The sequence below is a fragment of the Salvelinus alpinus genome, chromosome 16 (genome assembly GCF_045679555.1).
Source record: "Salvelinus alpinus chromosome 16, SLU_Salpinus.1, whole genome shotgun sequence".
Classification (NCBI taxonomy): domain Eukaryota; kingdom Metazoa; phylum Chordata; class Actinopteri; order Salmoniformes; family Salmonidae; genus Salvelinus; species Salvelinus alpinus.
In genome coordinates this window covers 20,009,628-20,032,835 of record NC_092101.1, presented here as the reverse complement: position 1 = coordinate 20,032,835, position 23,208 = coordinate 20,009,628, and the positions used below count along the sequence as shown (strand labels likewise).

General features: G+C 44.0%; 3 protein-coding genes across 4 annotated transcripts; all 3 read right to left on the bottom strand.

The window, feature by feature from the left end:
• Positions 1-1,039: 1,039 nt before the first annotated feature.
• sec22bb (SEC22 homolog B, vesicle trafficking protein b) lies at positions 1,040-4,726 on the bottom strand. The gene is made up of 5 exons (XM_071345289.1): positions 4,474-4,726; positions 2,992-3,101; positions 2,673-2,833; positions 2,371-2,517; positions 1,040-1,994 (listed from the first exon to the last, which is right to left on the bottom strand). The coding sequence occupies exons 1-5, from the start codon at positions 4,546-4,548 to the stop codon at positions 1,840-1,842; spliced, it is 648 nt and encodes a 215-aa protein (XP_071201390.1). The 5' UTR covers positions 4,549-4,726; the 3' UTR covers positions 1,040-1,839.
• A 110-nt stretch (positions 4,727-4,836) lies between these two features.
• Positions 4,837-11,202, bottom strand: LOC139541078 (cysteine-rich motor neuron 1 protein-like). Its single transcript, XM_071345285.1, has 5 exons — positions 10,925-11,202; positions 10,479-10,715; positions 5,937-6,095; positions 5,621-5,773; positions 4,837-5,472 (listed from the first exon to the last, which is right to left on the bottom strand). The coding sequence occupies exons 1-5, from the start codon at positions 11,115-11,117 to the stop codon at positions 5,225-5,227; spliced, it is 990 nt and encodes a 329-aa protein (XP_071201386.1). The 5' UTR covers positions 11,118-11,202; the 3' UTR covers positions 4,837-5,224.
• A 636-nt stretch (positions 11,203-11,838) lies between these two features.
• Positions 11,839-23,077, bottom strand: npl (N-acetylneuraminate pyruvate lyase (dihydrodipicolinate synthase)). 2 transcript variants are annotated; one of them, XM_071345287.1, is made up of 12 exons: positions 22,926-23,077; positions 22,098-22,193; positions 21,904-21,977; positions 16,611-16,698; positions 15,964-16,021; positions 15,760-15,835; positions 15,515-15,607; positions 15,239-15,384; positions 14,879-14,925; positions 13,053-13,137; positions 12,892-12,931; positions 11,839-12,772 (listed from the first exon to the last, which is right to left on the bottom strand). In XM_071345287.1, exons 2-12 carry the CDS (start codon positions 22,166-22,168, stop codon positions 12,627-12,629), a joined length of 924 nt encoding a protein of 307 aa, XP_071201388.1. In that variant the 5' UTR covers positions 22,169-22,193; positions 22,926-23,077; the 3' UTR covers positions 11,839-12,626. The 2 variants fall into 2 exon arrangements, with proteins under 2 accessions (XP_071201388.1, XP_071201389.1); XM_071345288.1 differs by having other exon boundaries at positions 22,098-22,170; positions 22,926-23,063.
• Positions 23,078-23,208: the final 131 nt, after the last annotated feature.

Below are 23,208 nucleotides of genomic sequence, written 5' to 3'. Positions count from 1 at the left end.
GCATGGCCAAAGGCCCGAGGAACCCATTCAAACGCACCTCCAACCAGACAGAGTGATTTGACAAGAGGGATCAACAGTATGAACTCTACCCTTTCAAAGTAAAGTTCATGAAATAAATGCAAATTGTTTTACAGCATTGAGTTCCACTTGTTTAGTAACTTTTGTTACTGTTTCCACCTGCATAAAATATGATTGAGGGATTGATAAGTGGTGCTGGACACATCTATTATAGGGTGTGAAATCAAATTAAAGTGCCAAGAGCTCATGTGAAGCATATGGGCTGATTCCAGCAATGTAACAGACTAGAATAATGGCGACTATAGTGATGACTGTAGGTTGCGTTATCATTTTGAATCCATTAAGTATCATCGGTATCTGATGTGTTCTTCCTGTAAAGACTGTCTCTGCTAGGTCAGTCACATACACTTCCCTTGAAGATGAGAGTATGGTGAGAGGTGAAAAGGTTAGCCTGTGCCCTGTGGTTAGCTTTGCATGCTACTACTGACGCTACCCTCTGCTGCTTCTCATTTCTGCTATGCCCACTTCCTGTTCAAAGTATGTGAGCAGAAACTGGCTTCAGCACTTTCTAAACGTATGTAGATACTTGTTTTTTTCCTACCCCGGAAGCAGCAGTCTATATTCTTCTTCCAATACCACCCTAAGATTTTGTGCATTAGTCTTCGCGCAACAGTACAAGCTGCAAAGGAATGCCATTTTCACTTGCAACATTATCATAAGCAAAGGGCACCAACTGCTGGCTGGGATAGGTATAGCATGAGCTGACGCATGAACCAGGCCTACCAGGAGCTGCTGGTTCTTTTAAACAACCACAACTTGAACGAAACTCAGCTGATGACACACCTTCCTCTTATGTATTTAGAGGTCTGACTTTGACCTGATGGTATGCATGGACCACCACTGACTGTGTCCAAAGTTCATGAACAAGCACCGGGAAGGAATACAAGTGTTTCTATTAGAACGATACAGCATGTATCTTGATTTGTTACCAAGTTTGCATTCTGTAGTAGAAATTCAATACTTTAGTGAAAATCATTTTATTTATAGTAGACGAAACAGTGAAGTTGAAATTCATTATCCTATCCAGCCGCTGATTAGCATAAGCCAGCTACATAACATAAACTAGCTACAATTCTCATCCTGATTTTTTAAATTTATTTTTTACATGTTGTCTTCACTTGTGTAAACTTTTTACAAAATAAAAGATGCCCCCTTTAGACATCAACTGATGAATGTGTCTGGTCTTGTGTTAAACTGTTCCAATCTCTCAGCGTGAAGGTGAAAGAGGAATATTATTTCTGCAGCCAATATCACATGTAATGTGATTGATCACCCCAGAACAGCAGGTTAACCTTTAAGAAATCTCCACCAAATCTCAATGCCAACATAATAATAGTAGTGTTATTAACGGCAAAGCCCTTATGATGTCCTCTGGGTAAATATAATTGTCGATTTTTTCTTTCTTACTGCTATACACAACTAAATTGATAAGAGAAGATTTGTCATCATACAGGTTTTGGTAACACACAAACACACACACACACACACACAGGAAAACACACATTTCCTCTGTCACATTCTCACATGCAATACTCACACTCTTTCAACTCCAAGGTATAACCACTACAGGATGACTACGTAATTGCTAATAAAACATAACATGTAATTACTTTATAGATATATGGACAGACAGTTGGGAAGAATAATTATTCAACAGTCTTGTGTTAAAAGGAGGGATCCCATATTGGATAGAATGTGAGACCAGAGCTCAACTTCTTCCAGCTCTTCTTCTCCAACCCCTCCCCTATCTCCTCTCCTCTCTCAGAGCCACCAGAAGCGGACGTAGACGATAAGCATAATGAAGAAGACCCCGCCTGCGGCCAGCTTAGCATAGGTGGAGCGAGTGTTCAGGTACTTGGCATCGCTTCTGTACTTCTTTGACAGGCTGGACAGATTACTGGCCTTGGAGTCCAGAGCTGGATGTGATAGGAGTGGAGCCAGGTGATCAGAGGGAACAGAAACCAGAACAAATCCTCATTTAACACAAGTGAGAATGGCATCTGCTTCCTCTTCCTCTGAAGCACTATTCTTTGTCAGAGCTTGACAAACAGTATGTAACAGAAGTGATACTCGCTTTTATTAGTGAATCTAGTGAATTCTACCTAACATTTACATTCTACCTATTATCATTCTGTTGCAACGATACGCATTTATGCTAATGAAATAAGCCCGGCCCTAGTTAGACATCGGAGATAAGGTTTGTATAATAGAGGTTTTTCAGTTATACATCGACCTACATGAACCATTATCACTGTAAATCTATGAGAAGGAAGAACAAGAAGTAGACATTACCAGACAAGGCCTCCCCTCGTTGCAATACTTCCTCAATGTTGGCCACCATGATCCTCTGGACGTCCTGCAGCTCTGTGTTGATGCTGCCCAGGTTCCTACGGGCTCGGCTGTCTATGTAGGACTTCTTGGTCTTCTGAATGTAGGTGTCTGTAGACAGAAGGAAAAACTCCATAAAAAAGAGACATGGTAACGTTACAGGACTTTATGGCATATTTATTCATAATTTAATGCTAAGGTTTCCTATTAAATCAACATTGGGTTGTTAGTAGGGATTCTAACGATTATATATATTTGAATCTCACCAAACTCAATGAAGGAGTACGGCCGGGACACAGTGGGGACCTTCTTCCCGTGCTGTTCGTGGAACTCTGCCTGCAGGTCTTCCAGGTAAGCAAAGGCAAGTTTTTTGGGAAAGCTTGCTTCAGACAGCACTAGGTAGACTACTCCTTTTTCTATGACGTAGCTGGAGGGAGAAACATAAGGGAAACATGAGTCAGTGTCTGGGATGCATAACAGTTAGTGGATACCTGCTTATTAGTGCAAGTCATTACTCTTTAAAAAACATTTGAGAAAGGTGTGTTATGACTAGTGTTTTGCCAAGAGAGTGTGGTTTGAACTCACTGAAAGGACATGGAGCCTGCCTCTAATGTGCAACGTGTGGGACTCTGGTCATTCAGTTTCCTGAACAGCTGTTTAGCCTGGCTCTGGTACTGTTGCAGGTCCCGACCCAACTAAACACAGGACAGAGCAAGGGGTTAAGCATCCAAGAAGATTTAAAAGGACACTGAACCAATGATTGGGATCAATATAAATGTCATCAACAAAGAAGCGGGTGGTCTGGGTATGGTAAAAACAGTAACAGTGACACATCACAGGAACAATGTGTATGATTTCCAAGCATCGGTTACAGTGCAGAGAAAAGACCAACCTTCTCACTTCCCTTTGGGAGAGCAGTTAGGAAAGCAAGGGAAACATGTTAGAGTTCTTCCAGCAGGTGGCAAGACTCACATGTAGCCTACAGCAACTCAGTAATACATTGTTGCCTTATTCGCTACAACTACAAAGAAATAACAAGGATGAATGATGCTTTTGATAAACAATTTAATGTGGGAGTACAGTAGACCGTCACAAATCGCAAATTAACTTGAGCAGAATTTACTCAATGGACTTACTTTAATAACCAAAGGATATACAGTATTCCAACATTCAAAATGAATCACATGAGCTGACTAAGCCTGGCCATTAGCAGCTACAGATTGTTACACCAGATAATGTGATTTTACCGAAGATTTTTGGTATACATTACATGATCGGTACTGTTTGGTGTAGCAGAGCATTTTCGACCAACCTTAGCTTGGGGACACTGTTTCGTCCTCGAGTTGTGGAAACAAGAGTCTCAAATGGCCATGTCCAGTTGCACGGGGTACGTTTGAATTTAGAAAATGCTCCTTTATTAAAATAAATAATTTGGGGGGTCTAAGTAATCCAACAACGTGTACACCACCATCTTGTATATTTCAAGTCTTCGCTCATTGATCAAGACATGCGGCACTTCGGGGTAGACACCCACCTGTCTCGGTCAATTAGAGAAGACTTGAAATAGACAAGATGGCAGTGTTGGATTACTAAATGGAGAAAAAAAGTACTTATTTTAATAACGGAGCATTTTCTGAATTCGAACGGACCCCGTGCAACTGGACATGGCCATTTTATGAGACTCCTGTTACTACGTATCGAGGACGAAGAAAGCATTGCCAAGCATTGCCAGGCTACACCAAACAGTACCTATCCTCTAACTCCCACTAATGGATACCAAAAATCTTTGTTTAAACACATTATCTGTAGCTAGGCCATTAAATGATTAGCTGCCTGTTACTCTGACACAGCAGGAATACGTCCATCTGGATTTCAATGTCAGACACAATCAAGCTCATATAATGATTTTATTATGAAGAAAGTAGGCCTGCATAGATGACAAGGTCCATATTGCACACGTAGCACACTAGCGAAAAACTATTTGCCAATAGTAGGTGGGTCGATAGATAGCTAGCACTAGCAATTCAAGCTAACATACATGGCATTAGGAAAACCAGAAATATTAACCTGTTCGTCCTCCTGCATTGAGGCGGCAAGCGGCAGTCCATCCGCCAACCGAGCGATCATTGTCAGCAGCACCATTTTGGAACTGAATTTGTTATTGTCCACCACTAGTGATCGCCACAGTGTCGCTAAGTGAAAGCTAATGACAGGCAGTAGCTAGATTGACAACACAACACTCTGGACGCGCTGAGCTGGCCGGAAACGCCAGTGCTTCGGGTGTCGCTCAAATCTGACCGTCCATCCCAGACAGTAATGTCTCAAAGGTTCCGCGTTACTCCTTCACTTATTATAATCGAATAGCCTCTGGGATTAAATAAAATGACCACTATGCATAAAATATAAATCACGACTCATGTCATTTGAAAAGAGGGGTCTATTGTTTCCTTTATTATGAAAATATGCACATGGCATCCAGTATCCTACCACGGGCACAGAAGCCTATTCCTCCCAACCCATTATCAGTGATGTATCAGAATGTATTAGAATTTAGTTAAATGGTTTTAGTTACATTTAGGCTACGTTGCTCAAAAAAAGCTATTAATGCCATGATTTCAGAAATAAAAACTGTAGGCAATGTGTAAGTCATAATGCATATAAAATTGCCCATGCAATCCATCAGCTATTAATCCTGTCTGTCGAGTCCAGCTCTGTGTGAGGTCCTGGCACTTTCCTTTGGCCTGTCTACCCCTTCTCTCTTCTTTCTCTTTGTCTGTCATCATCTCATCAAACTTTGCTGCCTAAGCAGTGCCTAACCCTACACACACTGGTACTGGTGGCAACAAGCCCCTGGAAGACCATTCCTGCTCTCCACACCGTGGACTTGCTGGCCAGGAGGACAGGTCGGGGGTGCCAACGGGCATTTATCGAAGTTGCATGTGCAGATAGCTGGCACCAGGGGGCAGCATTGGCCATGAGGAATGTAAGGCTCAGTGAGGAAGGAATCAGCAGGGCAGGAAGGGACTTGGACCTCAGGGCAGTTAACATTGCTGCAGCGAGCTCTCTCTGAGATAGAGACATGTGGAGAGAAAGAGGAACGGAGATTCATGTATAGATATTCACATTTAGTTTTTGAATACCATATTGTTTGCGAAATATAGATTTACTCTATTGTGTTGAAGCAGTTGGTTATTATTTTTGTGGTGAAACTCACGCAGCATGTTTTCACAGGTGTCTTCAGAGAATAATGGTGTGGGTGAGTAGCAGCTCCTCTCCATACACACACACTGGCTTCCCTGCAACTCACAGCCCCATTCCACACATGTATGCTCCCCTTGTTCCTCCATCTCACTCCAGAGCTCATCCCCTGGAAAATCGATAGCCAAGTTTCAATCATATGCCTAAAACTCCAAAAGCACATACAGCTGGAGCTTATTCTACAAAACATTGAAAGGCTAGAGTACTTTCCAACCTTATCAGTTTGTGTGTGTGTGTCCATATACATGGGTGCCTAGGTCTATGTATCTCACCTCTCATTGTTTTGAGACATTGGTCCAAACTGTGATAGGAGAAGGCCGCGTGGCAAGTCTGTAGGGAGTAGCAGTCACAGGCCCCTGCCCTGACGTTGCAGCCCCACATCCAGGGGCATAGGGGGTCTGCCAGGGGGTCTGCCTGATGCCCAAGTAACACTGGAACACGACAGGGGAGAGTCACAGACAGGGTGAGATTACTGGGATAAGGTAACGAGATAGTAAAGGTAACATTTTATTTGAAGATCTGTTATAATATATGTCAAATAAAATACAATTTTATTTGTGACATGCTTCATAAACAAATAGTTAAACGCTTACATACGGGCCCTTCCCAACAATGTGAGACACAAAAAAAGATTAATTTATAAAAATTTATAAATAAATACACAATGAGTAACGATAATTTGGCTATATATACGGTAACAATACAGAGTCAATGTGCAGGGGTACGAGGTAATTGAGGTAGATACAGTAAGCTCCAAAAGAATTGGGACAGTGGCAATATTTTGTTGTTGTTTTGGCTCTGTACTACAGCACTTTGGATTTGAAATGATACAATGACTAAGGTTAAATTGCAGACTGTCAGCTTTAATGTCAGCTTTGAGGGTATTTTCATCCATATCGGGTAAACGGTTTACAAATTACAGCACTTTTTGTACATAGTCTCTCCCATTTTAGGGGACCAAAAGTATTGGGACAATTTTACTTAGTACTAAAGTAGTAAAAAGTTAAGTATTTGGTCCCATATTCATAGCAGGCAATGACTACATCAAGCTTGTGACTCTACACATTTGTTGGATGCATTTGCTGTTGGTTTTGGTTGTGTTTCAGATAATTTTGTGCCCAAAATAATGTAATGGTAAATAATGTACGGTGTAATTTGAGTCACTTTTATTCTAAATAAGAATATAATGTTTCTAACCACTTATACATTAATGTGGATGCTACCTGAATGAGTCATGAATAATGATGTGTGAGAAAGTTAGACACATATCATAGCCCCACAAAAAAATGCTAACCTCCCATGTTATTGGAATGTTGAGCAGTTAGCATGTCTTGGGGGTATGATATTTGTGTCTAACTGCTCAACATTCCAATAACATGGGAGGTTAGCATTTTCTTGTGGGGGTTTGATATTTGTGCGTCTAACTTTCTCACTCATTATTGAAATGATGTAGCTCCTTGCGGTCAGGTGCCAAGCAGTTGTCATACCAAGAAGTGATGCAGCCAGTCAAGATGCTCTCACTTGTGCAGCTGTATAACTTTGAGGATCTGAGGGCCCATGCCAAATCTTTTCAGCCTCCTGAGTGGGAAGAGGTGTTGTAGTGCCCTCTTCACAACTGTGTTGGTGTGTGTGGACCATGATAATTCCTGAGGGATGTGGACACCGAGGAACTTGAAGCTCTCGACCTGCTCCACTACAGCCCCGTCTATGTGGATGGGGGGCATGCTCAGCCCTCCATTTCCTGTAGTCCACAATCAGCTTCTTTGTCTTGCTGATGTGGAGGGAGAGGTTATTGTCCGGGCACCACACTGCCAGGCTGTCTCGTCGTCGATGATCAGGCCTACCACCGCCGTGTCGTTGGCAAACTTAATGGTGTTGTGCACGGCCACGCAGTCGTGGGTGATCAGGGAGTACTGGAGGGGACTAAGCACGTACCTCTGAGGGGCCCCCGTGTTGAGGGTCAGCGTGGCAGATGTGTTGTTGCCTACCCTCACCACCTGGGGGCAGCCCGTCAGGAAGTCCAGGATCCAGTTGCAGAGGGAGGTGTTTAATCCCAGAGTACTTAGCTTAGTGATGAGTTTAGGGCACTATGGTGTTAAATGCTGAGCTGTAGTCAATGAACAGCATTCTCATGTAGGTGTTCCTTTTGTCCAAGTGGGAAAGGGTAGTGTGGAGTGCAATAGAGAATGCGTCATCTGTGGATCTGTTGGGGCGGTATGCGAATTGAAGTGGGTCCAGGGTGTCTGGGATGGTGGTGGTGATGTGAGCCATGACCAGCCTTTCAAAGCATTTCATGGCTACAAATGCGAGTGCTACGGGGCGAAAGTCATTTAGATAGGTTACCTTGGCGTTCTTGGGCACAGGTACTATGGTGGTCTGCTTAAACATGTAGGTATTACAGACTGGGTCAGGGAGAGGTTGAAAATGTTAGTGAAGACCCTGTTAGGGGGTATCATCGGATGGGGCCACCGTGTCTCCTGACCCCTCCTGTCTCAGCCTCCAGTAGTTTATGTGTCGGGGAGCTAGGGTCAGTTTGTTATATCTGGAGTACTTCTCCTGTCTTATCCAGTGTCCTGTGTGAATTTAAGTATGCTCTCTCTAATTCTCTCTTTCTTTCTCTCTCGGAGGACCTGAGCCCTAGGACCATGCCTCAGGACTACCTGGAATGATGACTCCTTGCTGTCCCCAGTCCACCTGGCCATGCTGCTGCTCCAGTTTCAACTGTTCTGCCTGCGGCTATGGAACCTTGACCTGTTCACCGGACGTGCTACCTGTCCCAGACCTGCTGTTTTCAACTCTCTAGAGACAGCAGGAGCGGTAGAGATACTCTTAATGATCGGCTATGAAAAGCCAACTGACATTTACTCCTGAGGTGCTGACTTGCTGCACCCTCGACAACTACTGTGATTATTATTATTTGACCATGCTGGTCATTTATGAACATTTGAACATCTTGGCCATGTTCTGTTATAATCTCCACCCAGCACAGCCAGAAGAGGACTCATAGCCTGGTTCCTCTCTAGGTTTCTTCCTAGGTTTTGGCCTTTCTAGAGAGTTTTTCCTAGCCACCGTGCCTCTACACCTGCATTGCTTGCTGTTTGGGGTTTTAGGCTGGGTTTCTGTACAGCACTTTGAGAAATCAGCTGATGTAAGAAGGGCTATATAAATACATTTGATTTGAAGACACTTGCCAGCGCATGCTCTGAGTACACGTTCTGGTAATCCATCTGGTCCTGCGGCCCTGTAAATGCTAACCTGTTTAAAGGTCTTACTCACATCGGCTACGGAGAGCGTGATCACACAGTCGTCTGGAACAGCTGGTGCTCTCATGCATGGTTCAGTGTTGCTAGCTACGACGCGAGCATAGAAGGTATATAGTTTGTCTGGAAGGCTCGTTTCACTGGACAGCTTGCGGCTGGGTTTCCCTTTGTAATCCGTGATAGTTTGCAATCCCTGCCACATCCAACGAGCATCAGAGCTGGTGTAATAGGATTCTGTATTGACACTTTGCCTGTTTGATGGTTCATTGGAGGGCGTAGTGGGATTTCTTATAAGCGTCCGGATTAGCATCCCACTCCTTGAAAGTGTAAAAGTGTAAGCATCCCACTCCTAACTCAGTGCGGATGTTGCCTGTAATACATGGCTTCTGGTTGGGATATCTATGTACGGTCACTGTGGGGACGATGTTATCGATGCACTTATTAATGAAGGCGGTGACTGATGTAGTAAACTCCTGAATGCCATCAGATTAATCCCAAAACATATTCCAGTCTGTGCTATCGAAACAGTCCTGTAGTTTAGCATCCGCTTCATCAGACCACTTCTATATTAAGCATGTGTGTAACTGGAACTTCCTGTTTGAGTTTATGCTTGTAAGCAGGAATCAGGAGGATAGAGTTACGGTCAGATTTGCTAAATTTACATTTACATTTCATTTTTAGTCATTTAGCAGACGCTCTTATCCAGAGCGACTTACAGTAGAGTGCATACATTTTATTACATTTTTACATACTGAGACAAGGATATCCCTACCGGCCAAACCCTCCCTAACCCGGACGACGCTATGCCAATTGTGCGTCGCCCCACGGACCTCCCGGTTGCGGCCGGCTGCAACAGAGCCTGGGCGTGAACCCAGAGACTCTGGTGGAGCAGCTAGCACTGCGATGCAGTGCCCTAGACCACTGCGCCACCCGGGAGATCATTGGAGGATGAGGGAGAGCTTTGTATGTGTCTCTGTGTGTGGAGTAAAGGTGATCTAGAGTGTTTTCACCTCTACTTACACAGGTGACATGCTGGTATAAATGAGGTAAAACAGATTTCAGTTTCCCTGCGCTGCCACTGGATGAGCATTTTCTTGTTTGCCTATGTACTTATACAGCTCGTTGAGTGCGGTCTTAGTGCCAACATCGGTTTGTGGTGGTAAATAGATAGCAAAATATAGATAAACTCTTGGTAAATAGTATGGTCTACAGCTTATCATGAGGTATTCTAACTCTGGCGAGCACAAACTCGAGACTTCCTTCATATTAGAGACCAGGTGTTAACAGAGACACACCCCTCCCCCGACACCACCGTTCTGTCCTGACAATGTATAGAAAAAACAGATATCTACGTATAAATCTATGTAATAATTATGAATATGTAGGTTATAGGCAGACATACACAGTCACCCATTAACAAATGTAAGCTGTTACATAATACACAACCATGCACCACTTTCATCACTGTGGCTGTTACGCAATGCTTAAATTTGTACAGGGGCCGTACCTCAATGTGCCCTCTTAAGCCCAATCTGTTAGAACCAATCCTCTTACCTTTGCACACGCCGGTGTGTGGGGGTCTGGCAGGGCTGCGTCCGGTGAACAGGGTGCAGGTGAGGTCTCTGTCACAGTAGCCTTTCTCCCAGTGGGGGCCTCCACACACCTGGCCCATCTGACGGGCACACTGTGGGCAGCAGCCACACGGCTCAGTGACATGTCCCCCAGGGCAGACTCGCCTGGCACGGGGACACAGCACTCCAGAGCATGGCACACAGCCTGGGGCAAGGGGAGCTATGGGCGATATAGACAATATGATGCACTGCACGCACCTCTGTAATTAGTTACAATACTGTAATTCCATTGTCATAGCCAAAGTGGAGTTCACTAGAGGACGCAAATAACAATTTATCTAACTGCTTTTCAAATACACTCATGAATAAAACAAATAAAAGTCAAAATATGGAACACATAATATTGGGAATAGTAACAGGTAGACTCACGGCTGCAGAGTCCAGCACTGGGTGTTTGCTCCTTGTCAGCGGGCTTCACAGACACACATGTGAGGTTGGTGTCACACTGGCCCTCCACTGCCCCTCCACACACTTCCCCCTTACCTAGAATAACCTGCCCATGCAGCTGTGAGGGGCTACACCCCAACAAGAACACCCAGAGCCCAAGATAAACCCAAACCATTGCTGTTATCAATAACCCAACTTACCGTACCAAAGCATGGGCTCAAAGAGAGCTTCAGTTCCTCTGAGAGACTTCTGAACATCATGTGTTCCTCCTCCCACTGTCCTTCAGCCAGATTCCTGACCAACCATCTCTTTTCTTATCCCAGCCAAAACCACACACCCCTCTCCCTCGCTCATTCCCTCCGGCTCAGTCTGTCCCTGTCTCTAACTCCTGTACACATTTAATCAAATTCCAATAGATTTCACAACAACTATGCTTCAATAGCCTCAAAGAAAACATGTCCAAAGTTTCATTCTGTCCAAGAGTTGGTGATAGTGTTATTGAGTAGAAAGGCTGGCTTGGTCTCTCCCCTCACGTCAGAAGAGTGAAAAGTGTGTATGATCACGGGTGGATTGTGTAGTATAGTCAATAGAGGATATGGAAAGGGCCAGGGAAGTAGAGGGTCAGGGATGTAGAGGGGGAGGAAGAAAGGGAGCAACTAAGAACACAGAGAGACCGCAGACACCACAGCCAAGAGGGACTGACATGGACAAACACTTCTCTGTCTGACAGAGGCAGGCAGGCACACAACCTCTGAGATCATTCTGCTTTTTGGTTTACAAGTACTGAAAGAGATCTGAAACTGAAGTCATACTCTGCAGAGCTCAGAATCATAACAGAGAAAGAGAGAGACAAACAAATGAACATGAAACTTGGGAGAATAACAGGTGAAAATCTATATGGTATAACATTCCAAAACGGTTGATCTTTTATTTCATATGCAATGTCCAAGAGTGTTTACAAAAATGATTCAAGTTATGTTTAGATTTCCCTTTCACTCGCATACAAGTTCAGGTATACTGTAATTCACTTTAAAGACAATATCAAGACTACAATACTGGAAAGAGTGCAATTCAACTTATAGATGTACTGATTTACTTCAGGGTTAGGTTACAGTCTAATACAGTACTTATATGAAAAGGTATCGAACACACAATAATGCATTGTTGTTCCTGTAAACGACAAAGAGAGTAAAAACAAATAAAGTATGAAGACAACAACCCTGCAGGTCTCACTATAAAATCAATATAGATTAAATATCAGAAACCATTTTAAGATACAAGGTGCTAAAAGTCCCTCTGTAACCCAGCCAATCTGTAAAACAGAGTATTTTTAACAGTTCCCTAGTAGGCTATGCTCCGGATGCTCTTAATGCCCTACTACATGATGCTTGATTGCACCTCTTGCATGTCTGTGTTTTTGGGCATTTTGGGCTTCTGGCAGTGGAATGTTTCTTTACATTTGAATACATGTGCAGGCGATAGTCAGTTAAATCAAACTTATTGGATACAGTGTTAGTGTTTTCTGTGCCTCCTTATTAAAATCAGTTAGAAGCAGGAGAACAGAATAGGAGATTTCAGAGTTGACATCTTGGAGAGTCTAGATAAACAAAGAAACGCATGACTGTTTTAACCGACTCTGTAATGCTCCCAGGCTGGCCTATAAAGCCAAGCCGCCGTGCTACTGTCATTGCTCCCCGAGGATCTGCTGGAGTCTCTGTGCTATGGAGAGGGCCTTGGGATGGGGGCAGGGCAGCAAGGGCAGGCGGGGAGGGCCCAGAGCCAATCCTGACACCTCACTCATCAGCTGCTTATTTACAGCCAAATCAAACCCTGCACACACACAAACACAATGTATCACATCACAAAATGCACAGACTCACTCTAGGTTAATCTCACAGATGACACACATGGGAATGACTTTTGTGGGTGAAAATGTTGCACTCACTCACCCAGCTTTATTGCATAACAGAGTATATCTTGCACCTGGAACTGCAAAGGGAGATCAAAGACATGAATCAATCAGATTAGCACAGATTTAGGAATGATGTCAATGATGTCTACAATGATGTCCTGAGATTTTTTTCTTTCTGAGGCTGAAAAGGAGGTGTACCTGTATAGCCCTGGCCTTGGGGAGGTCCCCTTTATCAAAGGCTGACATGAGTCTGTTCACACTGCTGCCCAGGTAGTTGTATGTGCTGGGGAGAGAGTGGCATTTCTAAGACATACAGTGCATTCGGAAAGTATTCAGACCCCTTGACTTTTTCTACATTTTGTTATGTTACAGCCTTATTCTAAAATTGAGGAAAATGTTTTATTTAATCAATCTACACACAATACCCCATAATGACAAAGCAAAAACAGGTTTTTAGAAATGTTTGCTAATTCATAAAAATAAAAACAGGGTATCAGGGCCTCCCGAGTGGCGCAGCGTTCTAAGGCACTGCATCGTGTCACTACAGACCCGGGTTCGATTCCGGGCTTTATTACAACCGGCCGTGATCGGGAGTCCCATAGGGCGGCGCACAATTGACCCAGCGTCGTCCAGGTTAGGGCTTTACTTGGCTCATCGCGCTCTAGCGACCCCTTGTGGCAGGCCGGACGCCTGCAGGCTGACCCGGTTGTCAGTTGAACGGTGTTTCCTCTGACACATTGGTGCGGCTGGCTTCAGGGTTAAGCGGGCGGGTGTTAAGAAGTGCGGTTTGGCGGGTCATGTTTCGGAGGACGCATGAAATCGACCTTCACCTCCCGAGCCCGTTGGGCAGTTGCAGTGATGAGACAAGATTGAAATTGAGGAGAAAAAGGGGGTAAAATACAAAACAATAATGTAAAACAAAACAAAAATACCTTACATAAGTATTCAGACCCTTTGCTATGAGACTTGAAATTTAGCTCTGGTGCATCTTGTTTCCAATGATCATCCTTGAGATGTTTCTACAACTTGAGTCCACCTGTGGTAAATTCAATTGATTGGACAGATTTGGAAAGGCACACACCTGTCTCTATAAGGTCCCACAGTTGACAGTGCATGTCAGAGCAAAAATCAAGCCATGAGGTCGAAGGAATTGTCTGTAGAGCTCCGAGACAGGATTGTGTCGAGGCACAGATCTGGGGAAGGGTACCAAAACATTTCTGGACCATTGAAGGTCCCCAAGAACACAGTGGCCTCCATCATTCTTAAAATGGAAGAAGTTAAGAACCACCAAGACTATTCCTAGGAAACCTGGCACCATCCTTACAGTGAAGCATGGTGGTGGCAGCATCATGCTGTGGGGATGTTTTTCAGGGGCAGGGACTGGGAGACGAGTCAGGATTGAGGCAAAGATGAACGAAGCAAAGTACAGAGAGATCCTTGATGAAAACCAAGAACAGGACCACAGACTGGGGCGAAGGTTCACCTTCCAACAGGACAACGACCCTAGCACACAGCCAAGACAACGCAGGAGTGGCTTTGGGACAAGTCTCAATGTCCTTGAGTGGCCCAGCCAGAGCCCGGACTTGAACCCGATTGAACATCTCTGGAGAGACGTGAAAATAGCTGTGCAGTGACGCTCCCTAGCCAACCTGACAGAGCTTGAGGATCTGCAGAGAAGAATGGGAGAAACTCCACAAATACAGGTGTGCTAAGCTTGTAGCATCGTACCCAAGAAGACTCTGGGCTATAATTGCTGCCAAAGATGCTTCAACAAAGTACTGAGTAAAGGGTCTGTAAAATATAAAAACCTGTTTTTGCTTTGTCATTATGTGGTATTGTGTGTAGATTGATGAGAAAAAAAAACATTTAATACATTTTAGAATAAGGCTGTAACATAACAAAATGTGGAAAAAGTCAAGGTGTCTGAATACCCTCCGAATGCACTAAGTGTCTGCCTAATGGACTGACTTCACACAGAGAGCATAGTTCTCAGGGTTAAAGTATGATATCAAATGGAGACCAACCTGCCTACAGCCCCATTGGCACCCATTGCCATAGCTCCTAGCAGTTGCTGTTAAAGAGTAAAACATTCTTTAATTAGATAAACATAACATACTGAACACGACTTGCCTCCAAGGCAGTCCTCGAGTATCCCAACAGTACACATTGTTGGTGCCCCAAATAAAAACACCTGATTTAAATGATCGAGGGCTTGATGATTATTTGACAAGTTGAATCAGGTGTGCTTGTCTGGGGCTACAATAAAAATGTGTACTGTTTGGGGTACTTGAGCACTGGAGTTGGGAAACACTGCTCTAAGGATAAGTTATCTTCATACTGACAGAGACAAGCACAGAGAGGGAGAAGAAAGATGAAGTGCTGACCTCATCTATACCATATAGGAGTGACCAGTGAGATGGACTATAGCTGACACACTGGCCAAAGTCCATCAGGTCGCTACCACTGAACTTCAGCCCCTGGAACGAGGGGATCTGATTCTCTATCCCCTCCAACACATCCCTTGATCGCACTGACAGGAGAAAAGAGTGGCTGAGAATCAACATCCTTGTAATTCAAACCCTGAATATTAGAGTATCACATGCAGAGGTCCATCAAGAAGTGACCGACTGTATCATATCAACTGAAAGCAGAGTACTCACAGTTGACCCCGGTCACAGCTGGAATGTGATAATAATAGAAGGGCATGGCTGGGGCGGCTGCAGCCACTTCCTGGAGAAACATCCTCAGAGCATCTGAGTTCAGTGGAAGGAAACAGAGTAAGGAAAGGAAATCCCTACAGTGAATTTCTCTGCAACGTTGATCCGAGTGGAATGGCATAGTCATACCGTAATGAGCAAACAGAACCACAAGTATACATCACAACCGAAAATTAGGCTCAACGCACCTGCAGTGGCGGGTTTGAAGAAAGAGGGGGAGATCACTGATATCCCATCGGCTCCTATTTCAGCAGCATGTCGTGCCTGCATGGGGGACACAGAGACAGTACGACACCTTAATTACACTGTGAGCTGTTCCAAGCCCTTGTGCTGAGTTTAGACTAGCTATGGGTAGGCAAGAGTACCAGCAGGTTGTGCCAGGGATGACTCACCAGCTCCTGGGAGTCCTTCAGACTCATGCAGCCCACATGCACTATCACCTGCTCCAGCCTGTGAAGACACAGCAAAGTGTGCCAAGAAGCCAGCAAGGCGTAATCAGTGACTCATTCACACACACAAACAGTATTGCCACATACATTGAGTATAGCAAACATTAGGAACACCTTCTTAATATTGAGTTGCACCACCCCTACCTCCTTTTGCCCTAAGAACAGCCTCAATTCATTGGGGCATGGACTCTACAATGTATCGAAAGCATCCCACAGGGATGCTGGCCCATGTTGCAGGTCTTGACACAAACCGGTGCACCAGACACCTACTACCATACCCCGTTCAAAGGCACTTTTGTCTTACCCATTCACCCTCTGAATGGCACACATACACAAACCATGTCAAGGCTTAAAGATCCTTCTTTAATAACCTGTCTCCTCCCCTTCATAGAAGTGGATTTAACAAGTGACATCAATAAGGGACCATAGCTTTCACCTTGATTCACCTGGTCAGTCGGTCATGGAAAAAGTTGTTCTTAATGTTTTGTATACTCAGTGTATAAACTATATTACACACATTTAATAACCACCTTCTGTATTACTTACTTGTTGGGTTTAGAAATGGCAAGAATGGCATTTCACAGACTTACTTGTTCTTGCCCTGATGACACCACTCCACTGCAAGCAGCTTCCTCTCCTCCACAGTGAGAGACATACCTTCTCCTGTCGTGCCATTAACTGGTGGAGCGGTTGGGGAAAAGAACAGAGGCATAACTAACAGCTGTGCTTGAGCTTGGTAGGAAAGTGATAGTACTTCTATGACTTTGCACAGATCTAAAGGAGGAAGCCAATAAAGTGACTAAGTAGGCAGTTGAAATTGGCGAGGCAGCTACATTTTTGGGCGTTCTTGCAATAGAATTATATTGAATTCTGCTTAGCTCACGCTATACCACAATAAACAAAGTTCAAACGCAGACTCATTGAGTGCTTTTGATGTGACAGGTTGGCGCGAAATCTGTAGCCCATCTCTGCTGCCCTGTATCAGTGTAAAATAGGGTCCTTATAGCAGTGGTAAGACCAAAGATTCAGCAGGAGGCAGGCAGGTAGAGGTACAAATGACTGTTGGATTTATTTACACAGCGCTGGTGTTTCAAAGATGACGCTGATATTTACAAATATATATAAAACAATTCTGACTTCAAAATGTCAGCATTCAAAAGAAAAACCCTCTCATCAGGCACATTCTGACTTAACCAATAAAGCACAGGTGGGGTCTACCAGGCTCAGATACAGCCTCCCCTTGGGTTACCCAACAGGTGGGGTCTACCAGGCTCAGATACAGCCTCCCCTTGGGTTACCCAACAGGTGGGGTCTACCAGGCTCAGATACAGCCTCCCCTTGGGTTACCCAACAGGTGGGGTCTACCAGGCTCAGATACAGCCTCCCCCTTGGGTTACCCAACACTGAACTAACTAGAATACCTATTATTGGCACACAGGCCAGGTATATCTATGCAAACTAAAGTATGCGCGTTCACACAACATTAAACATGGAGAAATCGGACACATGCTCTCCAAACAGACAACGAAGAAATTGACAGTAAACTGGTAAAATGTTATTGCAGTTTGTGAGCTCTCCAAACAATGTAATTTTGTAGAATTTCCATAACCATACATTCTAAAATGGGGGAGTATGTTGCGATTAACTTTGCAGATAAGTACAGTATATACAGTGGCAAGAAGTATGTGAACCCTTTGGAAATACCTGGAGTTCTGCATAAATTGGACATAGAATTTGATCTGATCATCTAGGTCACAACAATAGGCAAACACAGTCTGCTTAAACTAATAACAAACAATTATACGTTTATATGTCTTTATTGAACACACCGTGTAAACATTCACAGTGCAGGGTGGATAAAGTATGTGAACCCTTAGATTTTTTTATTTATTATTTCACCTTTATTTAACCAGCTAGGCCAGTATAGAACAAGTTCTCATTTACAACTGCGACCTGGCCAAGATAAAGCAAAGCAGTGCGACACATAGAACACAGAGTTACACATGGAATAAACAAAAATACAGCCAATAACACAATAGAAAAGTCTATATACAGTGTGTGCAAATTAAGCAAGATTAGGGAGATAAGGCAATAAATAGGCCGTAGTGGCAGAATAATTACAATATAGCAAATAAACACTGGAGTGATAGATGTGCAGAAAATGAATGTGCAAGTAGAGATACTGGGGTGAAAAAAAATATATATATATATATAAAAATGTAATAAATAACAACATGGGGATGAGGTAGTGGGATGGGCTATTTACAGATGAGCTATGTACAGGTTCAATGATCTGTAAGCTGCTCTGATAGCCGATGCTTAAAGTTAGTGAGGGAGATAAGGGTCTCCAGCTTCGTTGATTTTTGCAATTCGTTCCAGTCATTGGCAGCAGAGAACTGAAAGGAAAGGAAGCCAAATGAGGAATTGGCTTTGGGGGTGACCAGTGAAATATACCTGCTGGAGCGCGTACTACGGGTGGGTGCTGCTATGGTGACCAGTGAGCTGAGATAAGGCAGGCTTTACCTAGAAAAGACTTATAGATGACCTGGAGCCAGTGGGTTTGGCGACGAATATGAAGCGAGGGCCAGCCAACGAGAGCATACAGGTTGCAGTGGTGGGTAGTATATGGGGCTTTGGTGACAAAACAGATGGCACTGTGATAGACTGCTGGAGGCTATTTTGTAAATGACATTGCCGAAGTCAAGGATCGGTAGGATAGTCAGTTTTACGAGGGTATGTTTGGCAGCATGAGTGAAGGATGCTTTGTTGCGAAATCGGAAGCCGATTCTAGATTTAATTTTGGATTGGAGATGCTTAATGTGAGTCTGGAAGGAGTGTGTACAGTCTAACCAGACACCTAGTTATTTGTCCACATATTCTAAGTCAGAACCGTCCAGAGTAGTGATGCTAGGCGGGCTGAAATCGGTTGAAGAGCATGCATTTAGTTTTACTTCCATTTAAGAGCAGTTGGAGGCCACGGAATGAGAGTTGTATGGCATTGAAGCTCGTCTGGAGGTTAGTTAACAGTGTCCAAAGAAGGGCCAGAAGTATACAGAATGGTGTCGTCTGTGTAGAGGTGGATCAGAGAATCAGCAGCCGCAAGAGCGACATCATTGATGTATACAGAGAAAAGAGTCGGCCCGAGAATTGAACCCTGTGGCACCCCCATAGAGACTGCCAGAGGTCCGGACAACAGGCCCTCCGATTTGACACACTAAACTCCGTCTGAGTAGTAGTTGGTGAACCAGGCGAGGCAGTCATTTGAGAAACCAAACTGGTTGACCCTTCTTTGGCAGCAATAACCTCAACCAAACATGTTCTGTAGTTGCGGATCAGACCTGCACAACGGTCAGGAGGAATTTTGGACCATTCCTCTTTACAAAACTGTTTCAGTTCAGCAATATTCTTGGGATGTCTGGTGTGAACTGCTCTCTTGAGGTCATGACACAGCAACTCAAATCGAGTTGAGGTCAGGACTCCAGAAGGCGTATTTTCTTCTGTTGTTGATTTACTTCTGTGTTTTGGGTCGTTGTCCTGTTGCATCGCCCAACTTCTGTTGAGCTTCAATTGCCAGACAGATAGCCGAACAGTCTCCTGAAAAATGTCTTGATAAACTTGGGAAATAATTTTTCCTTTGATGATAGCAATCAGTCCAGTCCCTGAGGCATCCCCAAACCATGATAATCCCTCCACCATACTTTACAGTTGGGATGAGGTTTTGATGTTGGTGTGCTGTGCATTTTTTTCTCCACAGTGTTGTGTGTTCCTTCCAAACAACTCAACTGTAGTTTCATCTGTCCACAGAATATTTTGCCAGTAGCGCCAGGTGCAGTTCAGCAAACTTCAGACGTGCAGCAGTTTTTTTTGGACTGTAGTGGCTTCTTCTGTGGTGTCCTCCCATGAACACCATTCTTGTTTAGTGTTTTACGTATTCCAAACTCGTCAACAGAGATTAGCATGTTCCAGAGATTTCTGTAAGTCATTAGCTGACACTCTAGGATTCTTCTTAACCTCATTGAGCATTCTGTGCTGTGCTCTTGCAGTCATCTTTGCAGGACGGCCACTCCTAGGGAGAGTAGCAACAGTGCTGAACTTTCTCCATTTATAGACAATTTGTCTTACCGTGGACTAATGAACATAAAGGCTTTTAGAGATACTTTTGTAACCCTTTCCGACTTTATGCAAGTCAACAATTCTTCATCTTAGGTCTTCTGTGATCTATTTTGTTTGAGGCATGGTTCACATCAGGCAATGCTTCTTGTGAATAGCAAACTCAAATTTTGTGAGTGTTCTAGCTGCGCCACCAGAGTCTCTGGGTTCGCGCCCAGGCTCTGTCGCACCCGGCCGCGACCGGGAGGTCTGTGGGACGACGCACAATTGGCCTAGCGTCGTCCGGGTTAGGGAGGGTTTGGCCGGTAGGGATATCCTTGTCTCATCGCGCTCCAGCGACTCCTGTGGCGGGCCGGGCGCAGTGCGCGCTAACCAACAGGGCCAGGTGCACGGTGTTTCCTCTGACACATTGGTGCGGCTGGCTTCCGGGTTGGAGGCGCGCTGTGTTAAGAAGCAGTTGGTTGGGTTGTGCTTCGGAGGACGCTTGGCTTTCGACCTTCGTCTCTCCCGAGCCCGTACGGGAGTTGTAGCGATGAGACAAGATAGTAATTACTAGTGATTGGATACCACGAAAATTGGGGAGAAAAGGGGGTAAAAATTCAAATAAAATAAAAATTGTGAGTGTTTTTTATAGGGCTAGGCAGCTCTAAGCAACATCTCCAATCTCATCTCATTGATTGGAATCCAGGTTAGCTGACTCCTGACAATTAGCTTTTGGAGAAGTCATTAGCCTAGGGGTTCACATACTTTTTCCAACCTACACTGTGAATGTTTAAATGATGTATTCAATATAGACAAGAAAAATACAATAATGTGTGTGTTATTATGTCTATTGTTGTGACTTAGATGAAGATCAGATCAAATGTGATGACCAATTTATGCAGAAATCCAGGTAATTCCAAAGGGTTCACATACTTTTTCTTGCCTGTGTGTATGTGTATATATTTATGTATTTAATGGGGCATTTAAAAACATTGACAAATAATTGGCACAAAGAAACCAAAAAATTGAGAGATGTGCCTATAGCGTGTCTTCGCCACACAACCCTCCCCTTATTCTTGTCTGGACATTTAAAAAGTATGCTTGAGACACGTTCCTCACACGTAAGCAGTAACCTCAAATATTGTCAGGGCGTAGCAGTAGTCATTTTCCCTTTAACTGATCGAACCCAGGGCTGTAGTGACGCCTCAAGCACTGCAATGCAGTGCCTTAGACCCCTGCGACCCAAACTTCCCCGCATGAGCCTTTGTTGAAGCAGGTAAGGGAGCATTCTCTCCCGAACGATGCACAGGGGACACTGGGGTTGGCTCCAGACCCCAAAACAGGGACATCTTCTGTGCCACACCCAGGAACATTCACACCCCCTCCCCATCATTGTGCACTCCCCATAGGAACAGCAGAGGAGCAGGAAGGAGAGTCCGGCCTCCAACACGGCGTCCTCCTCACCAGGTAACTTTTAACTTGACTCTGCCCTTATAAATAAAAAATTACAGGCGGAGGCGTATCACATTATTCACTTAGCCTACCACAGAGATGAGAAGTGTTTCACGCTTTTTACAGAAACCCAAACGAGTGATACCTAATCACCCCCCTACACACACTGCGGCCCGCTCTGTCCATTGTGCTGACACAGCGCAGCTGATATTTTCTTTGCGTCAACCTGTCACTCAATCATTTGACGTTTTATTTACTGTAGGGACATAAAACTGTGGGGGAACAAGTTTGAACGGAGGGGATACCCCTCAAGGAGCCAGGTACAGAGGAAGCTCTTACCAAATATACTCTTAACACCTTGTTGCTCTAACAGGTAGTCAATGTAGGGTCTGATCTCTGAAAGGTTGATTTCACTGTGGAGAGAGGGAGAGATTGGATAAAGAGTACAATAAGTTGAAGAATGTGAAGTCAACAACAGCTCTAATCATAAATGCATACATAGCATGACCCATAAAACAAGTTAGATCACCTACCCTTCAGGAGTGAGTGGTGTAAAAGTGGCAGCTACAAGGCCAGTGGCCTTCCTGCCAACAACGGGAGTCATGGCTGAGTGAGAGAAAATATGCTGACTGTGCATGGTTGGGGGGGGGGGGGGGGGGGGATCTGTTAATTTCCTGAGTTGAATTGAATCCTTCACTACAAAAGAGTACCAAAACTGGTTGAATCAATGTTGTTTCCACAAAATTTCAACCACAACAAAATCTGATGAAATTGTATCAACATGGAAAACGCATTGGATTTGGAAAGTCTTCAATGTAAGGGCATTTTGTATTTTATTTTCACATAAATCCAATGACATGGTGGAATTTTTGTTTATTTCACGTTGAATTAAAAATAGCTGACAACTCAACCAAATGTAAATTAGACATTGAACTGATGTCTGTGCCCAGTGGGTAGAGTAGAATTCTGCACAACAACATGAAAACAACCATGGAATGGATAATATTTCATAGCTTTACAATAATAGGTCTGATTCTTCAAACTCCATTGAGCCTATAGTGACTCTCCCCTAAGACTGACATTAATTTGCCAAGCAAACAGTGAACTATGGTACTGGCACTGACCCCTGTAACGTGATATAGCTTACTGACTATCTCGTGTATTTCTTATTTCTATTGGTCGTGTGTTTTTGTTCTACTTTACTCTATAGTACTACGGATATTGATTACTGCTTTGTTGGGAAAGAGTTTGCCAGAAAGGCATTTCACAGTACTTGTGCACGTGACAATACAACCTGAAACTTAAACTATCAGTTTATCATGTTAGGCATGCAATGCATACAGTACTAAATATGTTGTTACCCGTTTTGTTTGTTCCTCCAGTAGATCCTGCACAAATAGGTGGAAATATGATGCAAGCCTTTATTTCGTTTTCTTGTTGAAGAGAGCCTGCCTTACCTTCTGCCTCTGCCAGAGAGTTTTCAACATGGATTTGACGTCAAAGCTCAAGTAGGTCATGTGAGACCAGACGTTGCACATGACTTTGCTAGGCTAGATGGGAAATGTAGTGACTACCAACAATGGTGGGAGATTCATTCTGATGTCTGTCAATATTCAAGGAACTGACACACGTCCACCTTTATGT

Bases quoted from the DNA above. Each gene is read 5' to 3' on its own strand.
- sec22bb (XM_071345289.1), bottom strand. From the start codon at position 4,548: ATGGTGCTGCTGACAATGATCGCTCGGTTGGCGGATGGACTGCCGCTT. The intron at 3,102-4,473 runs GTTAATATTTCT...TCCTGTGTTTAG, and splicing joins CAATGCAGGAGGACGAACAG to TTGGGTCGGGACCTGCAACA. The intron at 2,834-2,991 runs GTGAGTTCAAAC...TTCTCCCTCCAG, and splicing joins GCAGGCTCCATGTCCTTTCA to CTACGTCATAGAAAAAGGAG.
- LOC139541078 (XM_071345285.1), bottom strand. From the start codon at position 11,117: ATGGTTTGGGTTTATCTTGGGCTCTGGGTGTTCTTGTTGGGGTGTAGC. The intron at 10,716-10,924 runs GTGAGTCTACCT...TATCGCCCATAG, and splicing joins CAGTGCTGGACTCTGCAGCC to CTCCCCTTGCCCCAGGCTGT. The intron at 5,774-5,936 runs GTGAGATACATA...TCGATTTTCCAG, and splicing joins ATGTCTCAAAACAATGAGAG to GGGATGAGCTCTGGAGTGAG.
- npl (XM_071345287.1), bottom strand. From the start codon at position 22,168: ATGACTCCCGTTGTTGGCAGGAAGGCCACTGGCCTTGTAGCTGCCACT. The intron at 15,608-15,759 runs GTGCGTTGAGCC...CACTGAACTCAG, and splicing joins CTTCAAACCCGCCACTGCAG to ATGCTCTGAGGATGTTTCTC. The intron at 12,932-13,052 runs GTACACCTCCTT...CTCCCTTTGCAG, and splicing joins CCAAGGCCAGGGCTATACAG to TTCCAGGTGCAAGATATACT.